The sequence below is a fragment of the Tauraco erythrolophus genome, chromosome 7 (assembly GCF_009769465.1).
Source record: "Tauraco erythrolophus isolate bTauEry1 chromosome 7, bTauEry1.pri, whole genome shotgun sequence".
NCBI lineage: Eukaryota > Metazoa > Chordata > Aves > Musophagiformes > Musophagidae > Tauraco > Tauraco erythrolophus.
In genome coordinates this window covers 58,866,616-58,886,975 of record NC_141471.1, presented here as the reverse complement: position 1 = coordinate 58,886,975, position 20,360 = coordinate 58,866,616, and the positions used below count along the sequence as shown (strand labels likewise).

General features: G+C 41.0%; 1 protein-coding gene across 2 annotated transcripts in view; it reads left to right on the top strand.

Annotated features, from left to right (window-relative positions):
• The window catches only part of POU6F2 (POU class 6 homeobox 2), a 317,937-nt gene that overhangs the window by 117,972 nt on the left and 179,605 nt on the right, over nt 1-20,360 (top strand). For both annotated transcript variants that reach the window (XM_086614806.1, XM_086614807.1), the window contains 2 exons: nt 17,120-17,211; nt 18,061-18,289. In XM_086614806.1, the coding sequence (XP_086470932.1) occupies nt 17,120-17,211; nt 18,061-18,289 (321 nt within the window). The remainder of the gene's footprint in view (nt 1-17,119; nt 17,212-18,060; nt 18,290-20,360) is intronic.

Below are 20,360 nucleotides of genomic sequence, written 5' to 3'. Positions count from 1 at the left end.
AAGCAGCTACATGAAGCCCTTGGAAGAATTTAAACCATAGTTAGTAAATGTCTGGAAAGACTTCATGGAGCACCATTACTGCTGCTGAACTGACTGACAGGGATAAAAATACTTTGCTAATGATCCTAGTTCTAATAGAGGTTGTTGCTGGTTTTATTCGTGGTTTATTGGGCAGAAAATAATTCAGACCAATGTCTCAGAAGGCAGCAAGGCAATGGGTTTCCACACAGACTGTCTTGGGTCTTTTGTGCGAATGGGCCCGAACAGCTTGACAGAGTGATGAGGTTTCGAGTGAAAGTAGAGGGTTACCTGGTGACACGGTGGGACCGCCTGAAGTAGTCATGAGTCCATATAAATGGTAGGGAATGCCAAAGAAATGGACTTGGGGGAAATTGGATGCAAAGTGGTTGTGAAAACTTTTGAGCCTAGGGGGACAATAGTGAGGTCTAAGTGTTTTGCACTATTGAAGTGTGCTTACTATGGTGATGATGGGTTCTAAGAAACTCCAACAACCGCTTGGGAGCATTGCTGCAATCCTGCTGGATGAGGGGTGGACTATGGTAAATCCTCACTGGAAGGATTGCTTTGGTGCATCCTCCCGTTCAGTGTTTGATGCTGTTGTCCGAGTTGTAGAGAATGGGAGTTCGATACAAAATTGACTGTAGAGTTGGGCTGTTTGAAGCAGTCCTCGTTAGTTGGAAAGATGAGGGCTGTCACTTCCAATGCAGTCCCAGGTGTTTGCCTCTGCAGTAGCACATGGAGAGGAGAAGACTGTACAGGTCTGTCAGATAAGTGAGTCCATTTCAAAACTCCTGGCTGTGGGTTGCATTTGACTGCTCGGTCTGGGATGCGAGTTCCTTCCTCCTGGCCTGTTAGCTCTAGGAGATTGGCCCTCAAGGTAAACTGAGCAGAAGAAATTTCATCCTAATACCGCTGTCAACTGCCGTTACCACATCATCAGTATTTCTTGTCGTTTATTAAAAGTGAGTGATTATTCACTGGCATTACAGTAGGAATGCCCTGTAGTTTGGCGTTGCAACATCAGTATAAGCTATCACAGGGGTTCAGGAGGATGAATGGACCCAGAACCTGCAAAGTTCCTAGAGGAGGTAGGAAAGGGTTTTTACCCTCTGGTTTGTGCGCTCGGGGACCCATGACAAACAAGCTATTGTACTTAGGCTGAGATTGCATGAATGACTGCACATCTGCTCCGGAAAAGGTTTGGAAGATCAGAAACAAAAAAAATCCGTGGTACATGAGGACTGAGAGCTGACTAAGCATGGCTCTGGCATTTGTCTTGGCATATGGCACTGCTGTCGTGACCTTTTGCAACTTTGAAGCATACCCCTTGAGAATAACCATAAACTAGTGCATATTAGAGAAGCTGAGGGTTATTTACATTCAAATATTGGTTTGGAATCAAGTTGTCTGTCAAAAGTGTAGGGTAGAAATGCAGTGGAAAACTTAGTTCTTTGGGGAGTGCAATTCAGCGAGGTCTGGTCTCCAAATACAAAAATTTAGTCTTGGCTCTTCTGTTCCATTGAAACTATTTAAAAGTACATTAAAAAAGGACAATTATGATGATGATACTTTTAATTACCTGCATTATTCCTATCAATTTTATAAAATTTAAATGGTAAGTGTTTCAAAACAAAAACCTGTTCTTAGAAAGTACAAATTCTGTATGTGTTGTTTTGTCCCAAAGTTTGGGTTTACACCCCAAATGCTGTAAACTTATAAAAAAATAGGATTTATGATGTTTGTAATTGGACTCAATACAACGTGTTACAACGGAAAATTGCTAGCCAGTTGAAAATTATTACTAAAATTGAGAATTTCAGTAATGGGGGCAGGGAGATAAAGCTGTCTTTGGATATGTTTTCAGCATGACTTTCAACCTTACTCGGGGGATAAAATTAGATGACATTGGGGAAAAAAAGTATCTCACCAGAGCTTGTAGTTATTGCTGTTTTGAATGCTTATGCAGCTGCTCCACTGGAGCCAGATTGATCCGTTTCTAGAGAATGGTCATTATATATCGTTTCATACAGAAAATGCTATGCTTTTCTTTTAAGTTGTCCTTTCTGATGGATGTTATTATGCTGAATCTTATTGCATTATATTATAGTTTTGAAATATGAAGATATTTGTCTTTGGTAAGTACAGGAGAAGAGTGTGAATATGATACAGTGTTTGAAAATATTTATCTTTGCGGAGGAGGAAAGTATCCTTGGAAGATGAGCTGCAAATGCTGCCATGCCTTCGCTCTCCAAAGGGTAGGTCCCACTCCTGAGGTGCACTGTATAGGATGCTCAGACAACTGAGTCTTAGCGGTGGCTCTGCCTTACTTGATGCTTGCCTGTTGTTTTGGGAAGCTATCCCTAGAAAGGCTCTCTCAGAAAGATCAACCCCTACTAAAAACAGTGAGCACCAACAAGACATGCTGCTAGATGAACTCCCTTTCACCATGTTACTCCCCATCAGTCTGCTGCTTGTGGCTTTTAGGAGAACTGATATTTGGGATGCTCAACTCCTCACCTGGCACTTTGCTGCAGAGCAGCACTGCAGCCCTCTCCCGCTTAGCCCGCTGGTATTTCAGAGCAGCTGTGCCACCAGGACTGCTGCTGAGGGGTCGCAGCGTGGAAGTGCTGCAGGTAAGGACTGTGCTTGGAGACCTTAGCCGCAGCGCGGGCTCTCCTGAGAAAGCACAGCATCCCCTGCTTGCAGCCCACTGTCATAGCCTCTGGCCCCAGCACTTGACAACACAACCATCATGCCATCCTGCAAGTTGGTGTGTCAGGTGCATGCACTGTTGTATAACCGACCCAGCGTTTAAGATCTCAAACTTTGCACAAGTCAGAAACCTTCTACCTTATTGTAAAACAGCAAGACTGTAGTTTACTGTCACAGTTTGTCTTGGAGTTAAAATATGACATGAAATGAAACTTATGGGGGAGCCAGTAACTTCTGTGCAAGGAATTTTTATGCTGTTCACAATAGATATCACTCTGTATTAATTGTGTGTTTGCATCTGTGCAGCTGCTAGAGCCTGGTTCTTCAATGCCAAACAAAATTGTGTAAAAGGAAAGAAAATATTTTAATTGTTATGAAGCCTTGCAGCCTCTCTAAGACCTGAGGGTAGTACCACACGCTCACTCTGTGCACAGAGGGGTCTTGCCCCAGGAGCTTAAAGAAGCATCACCAGTGCCTCATGCTTGTGTTATTTCAGTGAGTGTGCTCACAAGAGTGAGGTTTGTTTACTGAGAACTTTAGGGTATTGAGCCAAATACAACTTACTGCCACGTGCTCTTCTGCACCAGGGATAGTGAGAGTAGAAGTGCAAGTCTCCTTCAAATGAAACTCCAAAACGAACCCCAAACTGCTTAAGTCTTCTGTTCTGTATCAGCTGGATTTATGCTCTGTACCTATTTTAAAAGCATTTCCTGTTGTTGGATTTTTTTTTTTTGGCTTAGGTTAAAAAAGTGCAGGAGTGTGTCGCTACCCTTTGCTGGTTTGGGCAACCCTCTCTGTGGTCAGTTTTCAAAAAGCAAAGATTCAGAGGATGCTGTTGTACAACATGCAGCTCCTGTGCTTCTCTGTGGATAACCTACAGGCTGCTGGAGCCGTGCAAAAGGGGCTTGCATTTGTCCCCCGACCAGTGCTCCACAGTCATCTTATCCAAAAGCCAAACGCAGAGCTGGGACATGTTTCAGCAGAGACACGAGAGTAGTGTCAGAACAGGCAAATGTTCATTGATAGCAGATCATGTGTTCAGCTCACTAAGGAGGATGAAAGAAAAAGATATTGTATCTATAAGTCTAAGTAAGCCTGTGGGTGTGTAATAAGGACTTAACTCAATTTGAAAAATGCTGCCCAAATTTGTTTCTACTGTAAGTAAAGTGTTTCTAAGCCTCAGATGAGCCATTATATTTATCCAGCATGACATCTGTTAAAATATTTTTGAATGAAGAGCCAGTACGGGGGATACATAATAAGATAGCTTTTGCCAGCATGTTCGTACTCCTGATGGACAAGAATGGCTCATTTGGAACCCTCCCAATTTCGTACTGTTTAGAAGGTGTGCTAGATCCCAGATGAAAACCCACAAGAAAATGTAATTAGTGGAACAAAATTTAGTGCATATGCCCCACAGCTAGTTTTTACATTGCAGCAGCTTTGCTCTAAATTTTTCTTCTTCGAAGCACTGAAGACAAGAGATTATCAAGTTAGGGACCTAATCATGTTGCAAAATCAAGCCTTATCTTCCAGTGCTTTCATATCTTTTTTTTTTCCTTTAAAGAATATTTTTAAAGGGACCCAATCCTCTTTTCATTAAGAAAATAAAACAACCAGGCTCATAAAATTTGACCTTGGATGGTAACGTGGCAGGACCCAGCTAATGGAAATGCTCCCACTGAAATAAAATGATCAACTTTGTGGAGTAAAGATTTGTAGAATCTGGCTTCTGGTTCACCAAGTTTCAGGCCAAAGCAAATTTTACAGCCAAGTTATAAATATTTGAAAAATGGGGAGCATAATGAAAATGCTGACACAACCTTAACCACAGAGGCATAAGCAGCCCAGTGTTGTAATCTGGCAGTGCTGTTTTGACAGTGGTTATATGATAATGCAATCCAGGCCCGGAGCACTTTTAGCTAAATGTATCAGTGTGAACCTAATTTACTTAGACCTTCGTGTAGTCATTCACATTAAAAAATCTCTAGCACTCTGATGCATAGAGCAAGACTGTTTCTCCCTGATTTATACCAGACAGGTAGATGCTAAAGTACACTATAAATAGGCAGAGTATTAAATTGCTGAGGTGGTGTTTCCTCAGACTTTTCTTCAGACCACCATTTGCTAAACAATATCATAAGAGCTATATATCCTTCGGAGTGTTAATATGTAACCAGAACAAACAGAGGACATAGGAAAGGTGGAGAAAAGTTAGATATATAAGCAAGAAAAAGTGAGTTATTGATTTTATTGACTGGTCTGTTAACTTCTGACATTGCAATAAAGCCTTATTTATTTGTATACAGAAGACTCAATTACATAGATACATATCATTTTAACAACTGGGTTATTTACAGGAGAATTGTGGCTTCATAAATAATATAGACCTGCATTTCTCAAGCTGATGTTTATCCATTGTTACCATTTAGGGAGTTGTGGTGTCCGTAAATGCTCTTTGGAGGAAAGTCATTAGAATAACATTAAGTAAAAACAATGCTATTAGAACAATATGTGTGTGAAGTATGCTAACACATACAAGTGGTGTGTTTCACAATGGCTGAAATAAAAGCTATTGCATCCTGTTTTCTGTATACAACTGATATGGATGTCAATCATGCATACTATGGTAAAGGGCTGGGTTTTTCCTGAAAGCTCTTTAAATACCGTTTTAACTGAGAAAATGTTAAGTATGGATGTAAGTATTTTGGGGTTTTTTTTTAGTGTGTTTTCAATCTAGATAGAGTTTTGAACCCAGACATCTGAGTGAAATCTACTCAGTGTATTATTATCTATATAATCAACAGGCCCTACAGAATAACAAAGGGGGAGCAATCTGAGTGATGGTTAATGGAATGACTGATTGTGACCAGAGCCTCACTGGGACTATATAGTCAGCAAATATTATTTCCTCCAGCAGTCGTCCAGTAGCCAGAATGTGGAGAGAGTTAAGGAGAGGCAAGGTGATGAGAATAGGAGCTTTTTGTGCTCATGTGAGGCTGCAAGGAAGACATGCGGTGGCTTTATCCCAAAGACAACAAGAAGTTATCCCAGAGATCTGAACGCGTGTTCCTTCAGCTTGGAGGAAAGGCAACTCTAGAGCCTGTGTGCATAGACATTGCAGCATGTCCCAGATGCGTGTTTGCCCCAGAGATAGAGTAGTGTCAGATGGTGAGAAGTCTGTGACCGCAGGAAGTGGCATGCTGGCAATACCTGCCAATGCAGCCCCTGTAATCGACAGGCTCCTTTGGTCCAGGGCTTCTCTAAGCTCTGAGGGCCCAACAACACGCTTTGTGTGTGAGATGAAAAGAGCTGGTGAAGGTCTCACACGAATTCTGTGATGGTTGGGCATCGAGCCTAAATCCTGCTTTTGCCAGACTAGCACTTGATCTTTCTTTCCCTTACGACAGCCATAAGGAATGGATGGTGGAAGTGTTGGCTATTTCAAACCATCCTTGGCTTTCTTTTGCATATCCTCAAAGCCAGGAGCACTGAAAGAAGATATAAAGAAGGCAACAACAATTCACTTCCATGAAGCACATCAGATGCGCTGAACCATTTGTTGGCTGCCAAAGGAACTAACTGGTAGGAAAAGACCTTTTTCCACCAGGTCCTCTGTGCTCCACTGTGGCCAGAAAGAAGACAGCTCCTGCCTGGAAGCAACTTAGCTGTGTTAGAGTGGCACACAGTGTGTGTGTGTATAGAACAGCACGTGAGCACAGCTGTGTGCTTCCACACCAGGACTTACTACTGTCAGCTCAGCTGGGACCATGGACAAAGAAGTTCAGATCTGTTTATCTCTATGTTCCTCTAAACATTGTCTTATCTTTTGTAAATATAGCTGCATTCTTCTGAAGGGTTGCATGGCTTAAAATCAGATGACAGCACTCTTACGGAAATATAGAATAGTTAAAAAAAATGTTTTCTTTAAAAGCATTTTTAGAAGGAATCAGTGATTACTTTTTGCCTGATTCCAAATTATGTTTAGTAGGCACGTACACATAGTCTGAGATCTGACATAATCCTCAAAGTAAATAATATGACAAATGGAAGCTGATGCTGGTTTTGTGTTGTTGTGTAATGGAGTTAGAATAATGACAGGACAATAATATAATAGAATTCTGCAAAGCCCTCACTCTACTTGACTTTAAGTGGAAGTAAAATCCTAGAAATGAGAGGACAATAAAATAATGCTTTGTAAAAAGGATAAAAGAATAATGTTACCTAAGTCTATTAGTGACATAACACACTATGAATGCACTTAAATTAATAGCATCTTTTACCAGTAGATATTTTTCAATTACTGTAATGCTGAAAAAATAAACAGAGCAATAATATAAAAATGAAAGGGATGTAGGAAACTAATTTGTTTAAAAATATGTATCTATATATAGAAGAGCATACATATATATGTGAACACAAGCATTCTCATGGATTTAGAAACAGTTTGTATATTCCGTATAGTTTAATCCTGTTAGGATGTATCACAGCGCGCTCTCATTCCTTGTAGCAAGTTTCCTGCCACTTGATATTTTGGCCAAGCTACGTTGTGCGGCTTCTTTTGGCTTTTTTCTTTCCTGTACGGCGTGTTGTTACAGAGAGGTCTTGCCATGGCAAGACGTTACTAACCAGGACATCTTTCGCGCAGTATGACTGTCCTGGGATGTATGCCTGTTAACGTGGAAAGCTTCATTTAGCCTATGCTATATTCTTAAAGCTTTCCTAGAGAACTAGTCCAACACATGTGAAATCCGGTGGGAGGCTGACTCACACAAAGGCAAGATCAACATATTGCAGGAACAGTATCCAAATGTTTGTAAACCGCTTGGTTATTTCCCTGCGGGTCTGTTTTAGGGTATTTTTAGTGTATGGAAGACCATCTTAGTGGTTGCTGCAGAGTGTGTCACTACCATTGTCTGGTTAATAGCTGCTCAAATTCGGGAGGCAGACAGGATGATAATGCTGACTACTAGTCTTTAAGGGGATGTTCTATGTTTTTAGCTTTTGGTCTATAGAGGAAGGAGGGAATGTAAGTGTGGGGGGGATGGGCCGGGACCAAAAGCCCTTGCTGTGTGTTTTAAATGTAGTTTAGTGATGACTAGAGGCTTGACATAGTTTGCAAGACCTGGCCGGCAGACTGAATGCTCTTTAAAAACAGATAAATATAAAGTGTTTGGCAACTCCTGGCAAAAGCTCCTTGTAAATAGTCACTACAATTGATTTCAGACAATAATAAAGAGACAGAAGTTAATTCAGTTCAGGATTTACAAGATCTGGAGGCATGCATACCATGAGTTTCTGCAGCTCCCAGCCAACACTTTCATTTGAAATAATGGCTCACCCTGCTGAGCCACATCATGAGAACTTGCTGCAGATATCAAACGCCACAGGCTGCTTTTGAAGGGGGAGGGCTGTTGAATTTTTGTAGCTAGGAATTTCTGAAGGTACATGTGCAGCTAAATAGGTTTATAATGTAGACTTACCAGTTTTGTGATTTAGTCTGATCTAGGAGCGTGGTCTCCTGCATACAGAGTTGCTGCCACTGTTAAGGTTTCCTCCTGGATCTCGACTGGACTCCTACAGTACACCGCTCTGTGGGACGGCTCTTTCAAGAGTCTCAATAAAGTCTGAACAGCTGAACAACCTGTAATGAGACACTTGATGGAGCTGCCCCACAGGGCTGTGTAAAGACTACAGCAGAGTGTGTGAAATTGTTAAAGACACCACAGGGATGAAACCAGACAGTGAACTCAGTAGCAAGAGTGATAAACCACTGTTGCTTGACCATACTTGCTGGTCAGGATGCTCCAGTAGGAGTTTCCATATATTGTGGGGTACCTTTTGCTGAACACGGGCTCTGCTGAAGATCTAAGTGCCAGGTGCTTTTACTGGGTTTAACTCAGCACTTCCTCCCTTAACTGGATATTTTCTGCTCACCAAACCAGATGATTTGAATTTATAAACAGGCTTTCACAGGACTGGAAGGACACTAGGTCCATCCTCTTCCCACCTTACCATTTTTTCTTTCCAGTCCCTGGAAGGTGTCAGAACTGGGAGTTAAATTTCTGTCAGCAGCCACCTGCCTGTGCCCTGTCCTTTGTAAATAAGTTCATTGATGTAACGTGTAAAAAGCAAAGGTGTCAGACATGCTACCCTTTTCTTCCACCCGGAAGCCTGAATTACCGTGCGCCAGCAGCTGTCCACCTGTTTTGCCAGGCTTTGCCAGGCTTTCAGTAGCCTGTGGTACCAGCAGCCGAGCCCGTAATACATAAATTGTGCAAGGTTCCCCAGGTAAACAGCAATGGGTATCATTGTAAGGTATCATCACAGTCTACCTTGCTTTGGGGCCACTACAGGGATCAGATGGGGAGGGTGAGTGTCAGGAGGCTGGGCTTTTGGTGGAAAGCTTGCCCTCTGCCTTATTAGGAATAAACACACATGCATAGATAAATGCTGTAAAAATCATAAAGATATCTTAGTTAGCTATGAAGATGGCAAACTATAGCAGTTGTTCCAAAATAGATGTTTTTTAACACGATTGCTCTTTGGCATTTTGTAAGCTTCCAGGGATGGAAAGAAAAGAAAGTTTAATTTAGAGAAGCCTCCTGCCCTTCTTAGCTAGGGATCAGCTGCCCAACATGAAATAATAATGCATTCAACTGTCCATCTTCTGGTAAGTAACCTTTATCATCATTGCATTCACCAGCACTAACAGCAAACAGTGAGTGTGAAACGTTGTATGAATTCAGGGAAAACTGATAGGGTCTTTGTGACCTTAATGTGATTATATTTGTGCTAATGCATACAGTATAAAAGAAACTGGAACTCTCAATATGAAGGGTCCAATTCATAAAAAATGTATGTACCATTAACAAGGGATTTTTATGCACCGTACTTAGGGGGTGAAGAAAAGTAGGATGAGTCTATTTTGAATAAAGAACATACTTTTGCAATTATATCCCTTCACCTTTTCTGCAGTACTGGTGCTTCTTTTCTCTCATGAAGTATCTGAAGTGGAAGAATATTCATATAGGCACTATAAGGAAAAAAAAATTCCACTTGGGGAAAAGAGAAGAAAAGACAATGAAAGAGGAGCAAAAATAAAAATGGGAAAGAAGAAAATTTAAGGCAGTTGGGAGAGCTGAGTTTTTGTCCAACCTGTGATTTTTGTGCCTTGGTATGGTAGGTTTTCTTGTTTGGTGGTAAATATAACTGGTGGTTGTCCATGAGAAGTCCTCTGTAACATGAATCACTTTAATAGCCTGATTTTCATTATAAACAGTCATGGAGTTTTAATGTTCTCAGTCCTGATTCAGAAAGGTGCAGGTGCGTAAATACAAGCCAAGCTCCGTGCATGTGGGTAATGAGCACAGTGATTTCGGCTACCTCGTGTGTCTTGCGGGAGAAGATCCTTCACGAGAAAATATCCCCAGGGACCAGGCAAAGGCGAGATTTTGTGCTCTGCTGGCAGAATGATTTTGAGCTCTGCAGTGATTTTGGTAGCTTTGCAGCAGCAACTGCGTGGCAGTTTCAGATAAGTATAAAACTGTGGGGTTTTACTTGCTTAAGTCATGAATGATACAGTCAGTAAAGCGAATCTGCTCTATTCACTCTGCTGTCTAACTCAGTCCATTTTGTATGCAGGATTTTTAGCTTTTCTGTACAGGATATTGCATTGACATATATGTCAATATGGTAGATCAATATGGCATTTCCTTATCACACCACAAACATTTTCAAAAGTAAACTAGAAGGTTTTCATACATAGGTGGGGGAAAATTAAGAGTGAGAGTTATGTAAGTTGAGCCAATCTGACCTGTGGAAGATAAGCACGGTACTTGTATGTTGTGCTAAAACGATCGAACGCTAAAATAACGGTATCGACATTGCGACATTGTTAAGTTTCAGAGTTAACAGGTGCTGGTGGCAATTCTGCACAGACCCAGATCTCTGCTTGTTTGCTTTTCTTTGTGAGGTTGAAATCGCTGCCTAAAAATAAAAGCTTAGAATCTGAAGTAGAAGTTAGCAGGAAAAGGTGAATTGCTGAACAATCTGTGGGATAACCTGCTACTTGGAGAGGTTTTGTACAATCCAGGTGAGGGAAATGTGTGCCATATCTTGGTCGTGGACTGGAAGAAGACAACTATCTAATTGCTTAAATTAAATATAAGAAATTCAAGGGTAAATTAATGCCTTTCAGTGAGTGAGTCATTATTCTCGTTTAATTTCTGAGCTTGATTTTCCTTGAGGTAACAGGGATATCTCCTCTGATAACTGTAGGATAATACTGATGTAAAACAGATCGAGCATAAAATCTCAATTTTCTCTCCTGCAAGTATTGTAAAATTTAGATGTTTGTGAAATTCTGTGTGGCGATCTGATTACTAAGGTTTTACGATGAGGCGATTTGGAAAGGCTTCCTACCTACATGTCCAACCTCTGAGGCAGCAGGAGAATGAAAATAGTGAAATCAAGAGCCACAACATGGTGCTTCGTGGCAGAGTGAGGACTGTTTGCAGGGAATGTTACCTTTTTTTCATTATCAGCTGCATCTTTTTCTTTCAGCTATTAAATTTTGTTCAGCAAGATTGCTCCTGGTATAATTGCTGACAATTAAGGGTTCATTTAATGAAGAGCTGAGTTACTTTAATCAGAGATGATGGACTTTCACACACCATACCCGATAATTTGAATATTATCAGTTGATCTATTTAATTTCTTTTAAAGTTATCTTTTTTTCTCCTGCTAATATGGCTTATGATCGAAATGCAGCTATATTACATGCTCAGACTGTGAGTTTATTAGTTTTAAAAATGTAAGACTATCTTTTCACACAGGCAGTATTTTCACTTTAATGATTTCATTTTTAAAGCTATATCTTTAATGTGAGTTGCCTCAATGAGTAAGAAAAAGTCTGCTCTTGATTTCTTATTGTTACAGTTACTGCGAGATAAATACAAGTAATTTAATGTCACATTGTGGAACGGTGTCTAAGGATTTTAATATCAACTGTTGCTTGAAATGCTGTGTTTTTATTGATGTTGATTCATTTAAAATACTTACTTAAATGGCTGTCTTAGAAGGATTTTGATTACTGAAAATCTAGTGTTATTAAATTAGATCCTGCTTGTTTTTCAAAGCAAATTGAGTACTAAAGAGAGGTGGCCCAGCATCTCCCTGCTTCTGAGGCAGATGTGAGACACATAGAGTTCTTTCTTAAAGACCATAAGGAAGTTATTTATGTCCAGATCACCTGCTGAGGCTGGTCCTGTGCTGTGGTTTGGGTCAGCTTTGGTGCAGAGTTTGAGAGAAGATGCCAGTGCATGCACATCGTGCTGCTGAGCAGGCACGTGTGCAGATGAACTGGGAGGTCCAGAACACAGCTGGATGCAGGTGTTTACTGCGCTCCGTCAGATGTCCTGTCATCCTCTTTGATATGGTCACATTAACCAGCCATCTGCAGATTCCCTGCAAGCGTTGGACATCACGTGAGACGAGGGCCTCTGGGACGGGCAGTGCATCCGAGCACAGGGTGCTGGGGAGCACGGGCAGGCTCGCCTTGCCAGAGCTGCTGGTGGCCCTGGAGCAGCCAAGGAGTCACAGAGCAGTTTAGTGTTTTGACCCATGCTTTCCTGAACAGCTTAGCTACAGCCGAGTACATCTGGGTGCCTAAATGGCGCTGATACGAGAATCTGGATCCGAGTCCCTCTGTTCATTAATTCTTTGTTTGTAAAGTGGGCATTAGAGCATTCCCTCCTTCATGGGGCACTGCGAGATAAAGACATTTAGATCTGAATTACCTGTTGTGTTGCTAAAGATGCACAAGAAACAAAAAGGAAGCAAACTGTAGAAAGCCTGGTTATAACTAGTGTGTTTACAGTTGTCATTTGTATGAGGCTCCGAGGCCTTCGGATGTGGATTTTTTTTTTTTTCCTTCTGATGTTTCTCTCGTGTTTTGCTCATTTAAACCAGGTATTGTTCAACAAGGATTTTTGCTCAGTTTTGGGGATTATTTTTTTTTTATTAGAGGAGAAGGAGGTTGTCTTTGTTTTACTTAGCTTTATTTTAAATAATATTTTATTTTAAGAGGGTTATTTTACAATGTTTACAGTGCACTTCAATTTTTTATTGTGTCATGCCCTTCCAGCCCCTTGGCGGGATGAGAGGTGAGTGTATGTGTTATATAATTTATAATTAATTTATGATGAATCACGTATGATGAATACTGCTTATGAAATATTAAAGCCTTGTCTACAGTCATGGCCGTACCGTGGCAGCCGCGCTCCGCTCTGTTCGTATGGTTACTACTGAGAAAAGTCATTGACTTTGGTTGTGATGGCAGCGCTCCGTTATAAGAGAAGCCTTCGCTCCCTGCCTAGGCAAACGGTGTTAAGGAGAATTACTTCTCCTTCCAGAGTAGGTGCCTTCTCCCTGCCCTTCGTGCACCAGCAGTCGGAGGTGTAGTGAGAGTACAGTCTCTCCAGAACATAGTTGAGAATAGAGAAGGTGCTGCAGGTAGCTCCATAGGGACTGCTGTGAGTCCTGGTTCCTTGCCACCATTACCCCTTGCTGACGGAAAGCTGAGCAGTGTTGGAGGTTAGCCTAACAGGAGGTGATGGCCTGGATCTGGACAAGTGGAAAACCTAGGCTGGATTTTGACAGACTGTTTATATTAGTGAGGACTGGAATTTGGACAGGGGAATAATTTATCTCCAGAGATCGTTCCAGTGTCTGGAACTAACGAACTCCGAAATAAAGCTGATGTCATGGTTTAACCCCAGCTGGCAGCTAAGCCCCACACAGCTGCTCGCTTGCTCCTCCCTGGTGGGATGGGGGAGAGAGTCGTAAGGGTAAAAGTGAGAAAACTCATGAGCTGAGATAAAAACAGTTTAATAGGTAAAGCAAAAGCCGCACAAGCAAGCAAAGCAAAATGAGGAATTAATTCACTACTTCCCATCAGCAGGCAGGTGCTCAGCCACCTCCACCACACATTAATGGTTACTTGGGAAGCCAAAGCCATCGCTCAGATCATTCACCCCTTCCTTCTTCCTACAGCTTTACATGCTGAGCATGGCATCCTATGGTGTGGAATATCCCTTTGGTCAGTTGGGGTCAGCTGTCCCAGCTCTGTCCCTTCCCAGCTCCTTGTGCACCCCCAGCCTACTGGCTGGTGGGGCGGTGTGAGGAGCAGAGAAGACCTCGACACTGTGTGAGCGCTGCTCAGCAATAACTAAAATATTTCTGTGTTATCAACACTGTTTTCAGTGCAAATCCAAAGCACAACCCCATACTATCTACTGTGAAGAAAACTAACTCTATCCCAGCCAAAACCAGCACAGATGGTAAAACAGAGGGGAAAAGCAGTGCAGGGGGTTGCATGCTGCCAGTTTAGGGCAATGGTCTTAGTGAAGATATTTTACAAATTAGTTGCAATGAGTCTGTGAATGAGAAATAGTAGCTGTGACACAGAGCTCTCCCACCTCATCAGGTCCTCTGAAATCCGAGGAATCCAGCCAGTCCTTGTTATAAGGCAGAAAAGGAAAAGTAGCTGCCTACCAGTGCTTAGTGCGCTGCGTTGCCTTCCTGGGAGCCTTGGCCTGTGTGTCCCACTGAGTGCAGCACACAGCAAGGAGCAAATGCCGTCACTGTGATGCAATGGAACTGAACCCCGAAATCCTCCCCTTGCTGTATTTACTGCCAGCCCAGCAGGAAGACTTTTCTGCATGTTTTGAAAAAACCCTTGACTCTGGAATGGCTGTTGCAGCAGGTAGATGAGAGGAGGCACGAGAGGAAACGTGAGAGTTGTGATCTGAGAATGCGGCACGCGTCGTTTCATACGGGGTGCTGGGTAAAACCACGCTCGTGCACGCGAAAGCGCGCGCGGTTCTGCCGAGATGCTTGCGTCATGTGGCAAGGGAGCTGGAAGCAGCGCTGCAGTGAAAAGGTGCATCATCTGCCATGAGTGACCGTATGAAAAGGAATGTGATCCTAAGTGCTCCCAATTAGTGCGATGCAAAAGGAAAAGAGCACAATTAATTTGGGCTTTATGGTCCTGTGTAACCCACTGGTACTACATACAGCGTGCAAGATGAATTATTGCAAAATCCTTAGGGTACAGATAACAGAAAACAGTGGTTCTTTGGATAGCTGTACCATGGAAAAAAGTACTAAAGCACAGGCATATTTCTTCAGAACTTCTGATTTGTTTTCTCATAGCTCAAGCTATGGTAATTGCAATAAAATCTAATTCTAGTGAATATTTGACTCCAGTTTTGTTCTTCTCTCAAAGCTTTCATAGGACAATTTAATGACATGACAGATTATCAGAAGCTGGTTTTAATATTAATTAAATCACACAGAGAGACAAAATTCTCAGCCTTTATAATTACATAAACAAAATTGACTTGTAAGATTTGATGTTAATGGGGAGTGATATATTTATTGGTATTGAGCCTTTGATCTAATATCCCTTTATACATACAGCTGTGATGAGAAAATTAAAAAAACCCATAATGATATGTGGAAGTTACCAAAGGTAAAATTGTGTTTCATAACTTAGCACTTTCTTTTGTATAGGAGGAACCCACACTGAAGGAAACCTACCTGTGGTCTTAGGGATGGCAGCAGCACTAGGATTGTAATGCATTTGAAAGAAACAGTTTTCACAGGATCTTGTGTATCTAGTTATGTTTCTTTCTTTTCAAGTGATTTGAATGAGAAAATTGCACATAAAAAATTTAGTGAGTGGGTCTCTTTTTGCATGTTATTAGGCAATTGTTGGAGTCCTCCCCGATGACAGTAGGTCAGCTTATTCTCATTATTAAGTAACAATGGTCATTAAAATGCCAAACATATTTTTATAGAATTCGCTTTATAAAATGTCAGCGAGTCTGTATGTTTTTATTAGTTCCAAATCAGATATTTCAATAGACTGTTTGTAAGTATTCCCAAAGTGACGTCCGTTTCTGACTTTTTGAGACCACAGAAAAATATTACAAATTAATCAGATTTTCAGATTTCTGCATAATAACTCTGCATGTTTATTGTTTAATCCTATTCTAAAATGCTGTTATGATTGACACCTTGCTGTAGAGATAGAAGTCAATTGAATAATATGTAGCAGTCAATTTTATTTGTACCTTAATGTGCTGAAGTTTTTTTCTTTTTTCACATTTCCATTATTTATAAGTCTGTCCCCTTGGAGGATATATAGAAGAATTTGTTTTAAATGAGCTGATAATACCCTCTTTAAAATTTATAAGTATGACAGAATCGTATCCTTTTTCCTTACCGCACCAGGGTGTGCCAATAAACTGGTTCTGAATTATCTTGCACTTTGCTATTCATAGGACAAACATTGGAAAAGAGCATCTCGTTAAGGTTTACTTAGAATGGACTTTCAGCCGCTCACCAGAAAAAAACTAACGGAACAGGAGCTATCATACCAACCAGGAAACCTGACGCCATTGCCAGGGCGTTCTTTTTAAGAGACCACAGTGCTCTTGCAGCTACTTTTGATACTTGCTGTCATACTTTCGGCTTCAAAGATAAACGGGGGCCTGATCGTGCCATCAGCGCTGAAAAACTCTGTGAATCAATGCGAGTCCTTCACCCGGAGGAGATGGAGGTTGGGGTGTTGTTTTGAAAACATCTTGGTGTTTCCGTACAACTGATCGGACTTTTTTCTTTCTCTTTTCCTTTTCAAATCCGTTTCGCAGACTTCAGTGAAACCCAGTAGGGCTGGGCTGTGTTTTGTGCTTAGCAGGTCGTTAGTGCCCGGCATATAGTTCAATTGTTGGATATTGATCATCTCGGCTAATACTGGAAAATCCTTGGTTTCACAGAATTTTACTTGCCCTTCACCTGCAATTTAGAAAACAAGCTGTCATTTGGAAGCTTACCTGTTTTCAATTTTAATAGCGCCTTTTTATTGCACATGGTACAGCCTTTGCTGCCTCAGTAACTGACAAAAGAAAGTACTTTATTAAGATACAAAGTAGATGTGACTTGATTGTTTTTCAGATAATTTTTGCTTTCAGAAATTAGAATGGCTGATGTTCACCTAAGCGTAAAAAATGCAGTTCCCACACACGCGGAGTGCTCATGTACTGTATGTAAATCGATGTATAATGCAACCCACATTAGCTGGGTTGATGATAGCTTCAGTTTCACTGCTGTCAGATTTTTGTAGCTCCCTGAATGAGTTGGCTGCTCTGAATGAATGTTAGCATAATTTATGCAGCTGATAAGTGATTTGAGTGCTAGAGTTATTGATAAAGCACTTTAACATATCATTTTCGGCTTGATGTTATGTGACATCAGAGCAGAAGGTAATGTGGCAGTCCCCAGGCTTGATATTAAAGTCAGTCTGCTCTTTGGATTTCAGAGGCCAGAGGAAACACAGTGCTGCCTGACACAAGCCCAGCAGACCAGCACCAACCCAGTCAGTCCCATCCTGCTTTCCCTGTTGGGCCTCAGGTCAGTATCCTTCCTTTTCACTAATCGAGACGTGCAATTTGTTAAAAGTAAATAACTGTGATTGACCATCTTTGATTTGTGTATTGTAGAAAATGTGATTCTGTTTGGCTGCATGTTTCTATGTTTCTCTAAAATAAAATCTAAGCAATTTCATGTATTTAGGAGGTTGAAGTATTTGAATTTCTTATGTAAGTTATTTTTTTAAATACACGTCATAATTTAATATTAAAAAACTTGTGCAATTTTAATGCAAGCTTATTGGCTTTGACAGTTCTGCCACAGCTTCTGCATTGGTAAAGGCATTTCATTATCTTTTATGCCAGGTATTTATTTTCTTTAGAGCGAAACGTCAACATAATATGGCATTGTATAACATTTTAAAAGATTTCCCGTATTACTTCACAATTTTATCCAACTTTAGCCATACTCTAAGAAGATACTCAATATTCTTCCACTTCTCAGTGGAAGTCTTCTTCCACTTCTTGGTCCACATAGCTTCTGGCCATTGTTACTATAGTGTTTCCCAATTTTATCAACCAGTAACGGAAAATTTGGGAAATCTTGACATTTAGGTACTTGTAGGCTGACTCGAGTGCAGCCTTCTTGTGTTCAAAAAATATCTTTGGTGCATGTGTAATGAATTTTCCGGTCTAGATTTCACTGGGATTGCTGCCATGCTACATGAGTTTGTCAGAACTTTCTGTCTTGGTGAAAACGTGTGCTTTAAGGTTTCGGAAGCGGTGCATGTCTGTAATGGAACATGAAATGATCCCAAGCCAGAAGAGTTACAGGTGTGTAACAGGGAGCTATGCACAGTAAACCAGGCTTGCTGTCTGTGTTTTGTTACAGCCGTTACTGACAGCCCAACAGTTAGCCTCAGCAGTAGCGGGGGTGATGCCAGGAGGCACTCCAGCCCTGAATCAGCCAATCCTTATTCCTTTCAACATGGCTGGGCAGCTGGGGGGCCAACAAGGACTTGTCCTAACGCTACCTACAGCGAATCTCACCAACATCCAAGGGCTGGTAGCAGCAGCTGCAGCAGGAGGCATCATGACTTTGCCATTGCAAAATCTACAAGGTAAGTCATGTTTAGTGTTTATTTAAGAGATTTTTTGCCTATTTGTTTCACTTTATCTCTCTCTCTTGAACTGAGTGATCTCTTTTTGCAATGAGATGTTGCTCTTGATGTGTATTTAAAGCTAATACTTGGATTGTTTTTGAGTACTTGAGAGATACTTAAGGGATATTTGTATTTCTATAAAAACAAATCAGAGATTGGGTCTTAGATTCCATGGGTCAGTAATGTAAAGTGCTTGAATGATTCATTAGGCTTTTCTGTCATCAGTGATCAATGTTCCCTACTCACAGTTCACTTCAAAATTGCAAATGGCAGCATGAAGACAAGCATTCTGTTTCACCATTGCTGATTCGGGTAGCTGAATGAATAGGGGCAACTGAAAATACAGTATTGCATGAAAATCACTTTTTAAAAACCATTTTACTATAAAATCAGAGTTTTCTCACCTGCCGTCAGTGCCTCAGATACGTGTTCTTGTTCTTGCTGTGGGAGGTCTGCTTTGTCAATAAAGTTCTGCCATCACCATCCAATCTGTTGAGGGAATGACGTGACTCCAAAGTCTCAAGCAGAAAGTTCATCTCTCTGTGTCCTCCCCCGTTGTCAGATCTGTCCCATATTTGCAACAGTTCTACTCTAAGATACCTGCTGCATTCTCCCTGTGGTCTAAAATCAGGCTGAAAAGCAGTTTTACAAGATTCCTGTTCTTCCCTAGTATTCTCTGCTGTTCGATCAATGTGTCTGTTGGAAACAATACTCAATCCAAACTCATGATATAAAATACAGATGTATTTATTTACTACTCCTAATTATCTTGATTGCTTCTCAGAAAGCAGTTGCTGCTGAACAGAACTGAGCCAAGTATAGCAAGATAAGTATTAGCCAGTATCTTACAACCGAATTTTGTAGAGTTTTAATGGAAGAGGATGGTAAGGAAGTGATTGTCTCTGCGAAAGTGATAAAAGTGTGAGCAGGAAGTATCAAAATAAAACTTTAGCTCTTTCAATGTGTTTATTATTTTCTTACTTATGTAAGTGGTAGGAGGAGTTTTCCTCGGATGGAATGGTAATTTTTTTAAAATGAATGCTCTGCGTTGCGCCCTAAGTACTTGTTAGTTATTAAACTCTGGTGGCTGCTGATTACCAGATGAATTGTTTGAAGCACCAAATCCTACAGGTTGTGAAACAGAGAAAAGGAAGAGACAGCTCATGTGTTGAACAAACTCCCTTACAAACCACATGCATAGTACTCTCACCTGTTGGAGCAGCTACTTGCCTTTACCTTGTGCATGTTTTAAAGTTTAATGTCAACAGACCTCTCATCATAGTTGTAAATGGTTTTCACTTTAATGTTTAAAATAATGTCTTTCTTATACCATTAAGCTGCACCGAAGAACCTGTCATTCATAAATCATAGATGAAAAGGACACACTAATGCACAAATTTTGCTTGTTTAAAATTTGAGAGTGCATGTAAAGTAGGGAACTGGAGATTAAAAAAATAATGTGGGAACAGGAGCGGGTAAAAGCAGATATAACAAAGTGAAGGGGAAGTGGCTTTTTAGTGTAGGTGGATGATGAAATCTTAATGAAGAAACAGGCATTATAAAACTGTATACTTCCACTCTGGAGCGCTCCAGGTTATAGTTGCTGGGTATGTAGTATTATAAATAAACATAAGCTCGTGCAGTTCTTACGTCATTTATTCACCCCGTGTTGCAAAGCTGGAGGGTAGGGATTAAGCCAGGCAACCTTTGCTCTTTAGTTTAGCCATGGGTGTCTAATTGCTGTCTAAAAGGTGTAACTCTGCTGCCAAATAAATTTTGCAAGCAGTGACCTTACCAGATGAAAAGGTTTCCTCTATAATCTTTACTGGTAGGTAGAAGCGTGGGATTAAATAGGGACTTGCTGGAGCATCAGGTACCATTCCCTGTCTATGGACACAATCACACCTTCCATAAAGTAGTTGAAAGGAACAGAACCCACCAATTCACTTAGTTGCTTTCCTGTTTATTGTCTTCTCTACCCTTCCCTCACCAACTTCTAAGCAAATACACTGCCCTCATTATTTGGAAG